Here is a 5,795-nt window from a genome sequence, read left to right on the forward strand (position 1 = left end):
TACAGAAGAAAAGAGCATTATATGAATGTTTAAATCCTCAAACCATATTTCTCAATTAGAAAAAACACCAAGGAAGGACTAGAAGGATTGAAATCTTTAAAAACAATCACGTTATATAAGAGACATATCTTCTTAAAAGCTATTTGCAGAACTGTATACAACATCTGAAAATACAACACTGCCCAACAGCACCGGATCACAAAGCAACACAACAAACACCTAGGAAAAGAAAATGTAACTCACCTTGGCGACCCTGTTGGCAACCTCCCGGCCCACCATTAGCCCCTGGACAAATGTCCGTGCAGCGATGAAGGCCCTGGTGACCTGGGCCTTCAGCTTCCTGGGCACATCTCCAAAGGGCTTCAGCTGATCTGTGTATTTACTGACGCACTCCAGGTAGTCATCTGTGAATTGGTACTGGGAGTTGAGTAACTGGAACATGCGCTCTAGCAGCCTGGACCAGAAGTCATTGAGCATCTCCTCCAGGTTGACGTTGCCCCCCGTGTAGTAGCGCTTTAGCTCAGTGAACAGATCCTGGAACACCTCGGAGTTCTGCATGTACAGCTTCCCGTACGTCCGTGTGAACATACTGTTGAGAGACTTCTCAGAATTGTCCAGCAGCTCCAAGAAAAACTCTAGAAGGATGGATGATTTGGGGAAATAAGAGAGGGGTAGAAAAGACAAACAGCTGCGTCAATGTGCTGATATTTACAGTATCTAATGTCCTGCAATATAAAACAGATAATAGGCTTTCAAAGCACAAAAGCCTGGTTTAATGTAATGAAGTGCATGTTGTTGTACTTTTATGTCTCATTTTATGGCTCTCTTTGCATATATAGAAGCAATCTATAGCAGCCAACAATAAGTACTTGATTATGTGAAAAAAGTTGGTCCAAAGCATTAATAATTTAATAGGAGAAGTAATGGGCCACAAGAATCATAAATGATTAATGTAAAGGTTCTGCTTGCATACTGTAACAATATATTCATAATTTCTAGGCATAGACACCATACCTTATCATCCTGAGCACCCACCGTTATGGCCAGATGCATCAGTTCCTCCCGGAAACAATTTATCTGTCTACCAGGTAGTTGGCCTATGAGCCTATTTTTGAATGTTGTGTTTGAAAAATGCTTCAATGGCTTTGTATTGTCAGAAGAGTATGTGAAACGTAACATACCATAATTCACCGTGTGACAAGCAGACCTATCATACTTAATTATTGATTCAGCCCACACCTTGTGTAACATCATTAAAAAAGAAGACTTTATAACAAATGTCTTCGAACTTTCCTTAAAGATGAACTGATATTTCAGTTCTGTTGACAGCCAACCTCTGTGGTATGCTACTGAATGTCGGACATCAGACTGTAGAGCTTAACAACATTTTTAACCTGACATTTCTCCACTAAAGCCCTTTTCTACAATTCTGCTTGCTTGGCCTCCCTTGGTTTTGAATCTTCATTAAACAGGCAACGTGCTTGAGGTGGGGGTTTAACAGATGATTTCCCCTCTCTCTCCAAGTGAGGTTCTTACCCTCACTACCTCTGCCCGCCCTACCACCTGTCCTCTGGACCCTATCCCTTCAAACCTCCTTCGCTCCTGATATTCTACCGTTTCTCACCCATTTCATCAACACTTCTCTAACTTCTGGTCACTTTCCAAACAGTCAAGGAGGCAAGAGTAAACCCTCTCCTAAAGAAACCCACTCTCAACCCGTCTGATGTTATAAACTACAGGCCTGTCTCTCTCCTCCCGTTCCTGTCTAAAACACTTGAACGCGCTGTCTTTAAAAAACTCTCCTGTTACCTCCATCAGAACAAACTTCTGGATCCGCACCAGTCTGGTTTCAAGGCAGGTCACTCAACAGAAACTGCCCTCCTTGCTGTCTCTGAGGAACTGCACATGGCTAAAGCAGCCTCCCTCTCCTCTGTCATCATCCTTCTGGACCTGTCTGCTGCATTCGACACGGTGAATCATCAGATCCTCCTTCGCACTCTCCAAGAACTTGGAGTTTCAGGCACTGCACTTTCCCTCCTCACCTCATACCTCAAAGACCGCACCTACAGGGTAACTTGGAGAGGGTCTGAGTCCGACCCTTGTCAATTAACTACAGGGGTCCCTCAGGGCTCTGTTCTTGGTCCCCTCCTCTTCTCCTTGTACACAAACTCGCTCGGATTTGTCATTAGCCCGCATGGTTTTTCATACCACTGCTACGCTGACGACACCCAATTAATTCTGTCCTTTCCCCGCTCAGAGACCCAGGTCGTCGCACGCATCTCTGCTTGTCTAGCAGACATCTCTCAGTGGATGTCTGCTCACCACCTCAAGCTCAACCTTGACAAGACTGAACAGCTTTTCCTTCCGGGAAAAGATTGTCCCACTCTTGACCTAACAATCAACATCGGCACCTCTGTTGTTTCCCCGACTCAGACTGCAAGGAATCTGGGTGTGACCCTAGATAACAAACTGTCCTTCACTGCAAACATTGCTGCTACAACCCGCTGCTGCAGATACACGCTTTACAACATCAGGAGGATACGTCCCCAGCTGACCCAGAAAGCGACGCAGGTTCTGGTCCAGGCTCTCGTCATCTCACGCCTAGACTACTGCAACTCCCTCCTGGCTGGTCTACCTGCATGTGCCATCCGACCTCTGCAGCTCATCCAGAATGCAGCGGCTCGTCTGGTCTTCAACCTTCCAAAAGTTTTCCCACACCACGCCGCTCCTCCGCTCCCTTCACTGGCTTCCAGTAACTGCTAGAATCCACGTCAAGACACTGGTACTTGCGTACCATGCTGCGAATGGATCTGGCCCTTCCTACATCCAGGACATGGTTAAACCGTACACCCCAGCACGTGCACTCCGCTCTGCATCAGCCAAACGGCTCGCTGCACCCGCACTGCGAGGGGGACCCAAGTTCCCATCAGCAAAACACGTCGGTTTGCTATCCTGGCTCCAAAATGGTGGAATGAGCTCCCCATTGACAATACCCATAATCCTATTTAATTTATTTGAAATTGATCTATTTCCTACTAGTTTAGACCACCTTTATAAATTTTATACGAAAAGGAAAGAATGGGATGGGAGTTTCGTCGTACTCGACTTATTGTTTCCAACATTACACCAGGGTTTCAAATTATTTGTCATGTTTTAACTTTGTCACAGTCTTCTTTATTTATTCGTTTGTCGTCGAAGTCCCATGGTAAAATCCATTTAGGGTGGCATACATACGCTGGATATGCCAGGATGTTACAAAGTGAAAACCAGATAAATACATTTTATTTCATATTGAATAGATATTGGTCTCGGTCATAGAGACACACTGAAATTCATTTGAAGACTTAACTTGTTATTTGTTATCACATTGTGTGTTGGTCAAGCGCGTCATCAGTGTATAAATAGGGCATAATAAATTGGCTTCTACATGCAAAATTACGGGAGCCCAAACTGCACACACTGCAATGAAATTTTAATTGAATTCAATGTTTGGGTTATGAGTGTAACAATAATCACTAAGAGGTGGAACGACAACGAAAATTTTAGGTGAGGACGACCCCACTGGCCTTCGGGTAAAGTAAGCTTTTTTTTAGTGAGAAGGGACGCGCGTAACGGGACCCTATCACCATGCGGCGCCCACATGGTAGTCTACATAGAAGTTTACCTTTTCACCCGACGTAAGCACTGCGCGTAAGCCTCCTCAGAGCAGAAAAAAATTTTAACCCTGTCGGAATGAAAGCTTCATAGGTTGGGGGCTTAAGCTCTGTCGCCGTAGAGTTAGCGCTCCTATGACCGAAACCATCCACCATACTAAGGTTCAGTGAAGGGGAAGTCTTTGCTTGTTCATATTGAAGGTTCGGTGCCGAAAGCCTTTTGTTTCATTCTTTACCGTCCGATTGTTCACAGTGAGAGAGATTGCCCAAAAGTTGTATTTGACATTTGGCTTTTATTTATGGAGGTTCTACAGATAGATTAATACTTTGAACCGAAATGAAAGGCCATCCAAAAAATACATCTTCCATAGTATGTAAAACGTAAGTAAATCATCGGTAAATATGTATATATTATGACAATTACGTTGACCACCTCTATATTACGGTCCTGTTTGTTCTCCATAATTTTCTTGTTATACATGGAAGACTTATACATGATTCCTCATACACTGGAGATTTCATATCAAAGTTGGTATTCTCTTGTAATTTACGTAAATGCCTCCGGAAAATAGGTTTCTCTGAATGTTATTCACGTAAGCTGGTTCTTCTATGTTGGAACTCTTTGTCTTAGTAATTCAAGTAGTTCCAAATGTATCCTCGGATTTTGTAAAGTTCACGATGAGTTTGACCGAAATCTATTCGGTCGGAAATAATCATATATGTCACGAAACAATCATTAAGATAGAGAAGCTTCACCTCAGGTTGTTCGTCTACCTCAAAAGTCAGACTTCTTCTACACCCATTCAAAGAACGACAGGACTAAAGTTACCTCGAGGTAAGTTGGTAAAACCTGCGGTCCCTATCGTTTGGGTGCACAAAGACGACTACCCTTGAACGGCAGGGGGAGCGTACGCCCACGTCGCTTTTGGCCAAGTAACATTCCGAAATTGACAACGGACAAGTAGACTTTCCATATTTTTTGGTGTAAGTTTCTCTCTCTTTTCCAGCAAGGAAGGTAGTCTTGTAAAAAAATAGTCAAAAATTCATGAAAACAAAGTAAAGGGTCGAGAAGGACAGAAACAAATGTTTATGTCTGACGATCGAGACTTCGGATTGGGTCCCAACGGTTGGGGCCATGGACGACCTCACCTCTAAAACTATAGTACCCCATAAATTAATGTGTATACGCGTGTTGTTTTATGTTGGAACTTCTTTTTTTGTCTTAGTATATTCTTTGTAGTCCAAAGTATCTGCGTTTTGTAAAGGTTCAGATTGAGTTGACCGAAAATCTATTCGGTCGGAAATAATCATATATTCAAGAAACAAATCATTAAGAATAGAGGAGCTTCCACCTCAGGTTTTTCTCTTACTCAAAAGGTTCAGACTTCTTCTACACATTCGAACAGACGACAGGGTCCGGAGTAAATATCTTCCCCTATTATTGGCGAGTTTTACCCGCCCGCCCCCAACTCTACGTGTCCGGACGTCACCTTTCTGCGACGGACGTGTCCGACTAGCTGTCGGCCCTGTCGTTTGGTGTTTTATAGTTTTGTATTAAGTCCTAGGTCAGGGGCAGGGTACTGACGGTGAGGCCTCCCCTAAGGGGGGCTAGTAAAGAATGTCAAAGGGAGTAGTGCCCCCCCCCCCAGGGAGGACAGGGCCAATAGTTGTAGTGACGGACTCCTTCCAATACCACCATAAAATAAAACAGTACTTCGAAAAGCCTGGTGAATAAATAAATAAAACCACTGCTGGCTGAGGTACGACGATGAGACCAAGTTTGACGTAGGTGTAGTTTGTTATACTTTAAATAGAGGTGGAGGGGTTTTATTGGTCTTAGACTGTGCCACCACTCTACAGACAAAATCGACAAAGACAGTACGGTAAAGGACGAATAGAAGAAGTACGTCAGGTCACTCAGACTTACTTACTTACTTTCCCAAAAAAAGAAACTGATAAACTATCCGTTTATACCCGCAATGCACTTCGGGCGTTTTCGGCGTGGCGTTAAAGCTCAGCCAACACTTAAATATTCCCTTTGGCCGCCTCCTTTCACGACATGAGTTGAAAGGAGTGGTCATGCCGTTACAAACCACTTAGCCTCTCACCGTCCTTTACATACCTGGGCCAATATGTTACATC

General features: G+C 43.8%; 1 protein-coding gene across 1 annotated transcript in view; it reads right to left on the bottom strand.

The window, feature by feature from the left end:
* Nucleotides 1-243: 243 nt before the first annotated feature.
* The window catches only part of LOC104959279 (glypican-6-like), a gene marked incomplete at its 3' end in the record, with an annotated part of 104,973 nt that continues 99,421 nt past the window's right edge, over nt 244-5,795 (bottom strand). Inside the window, exon 3 of the mRNA XM_010787143.1 lies at nt 244-635. Within this exon, the coding sequence (XP_010785445.1) occupies nt 244-635 (392 nt within the window). The remainder of the gene's footprint in view (nt 636-5,795) is intronic.

The sequence above is a fragment of the Notothenia coriiceps genome, unplaced genomic scaffold (assembly GCF_000735185.1).
Source record: "Notothenia coriiceps isolate Sejong01 unplaced genomic scaffold, NC01 NC01_scaffold00030207, whole genome shotgun sequence".
NCBI classification, from domain to species: Eukaryota; Metazoa; Chordata; class Actinopteri; order Perciformes; family Nototheniidae; genus Notothenia; species Notothenia coriiceps.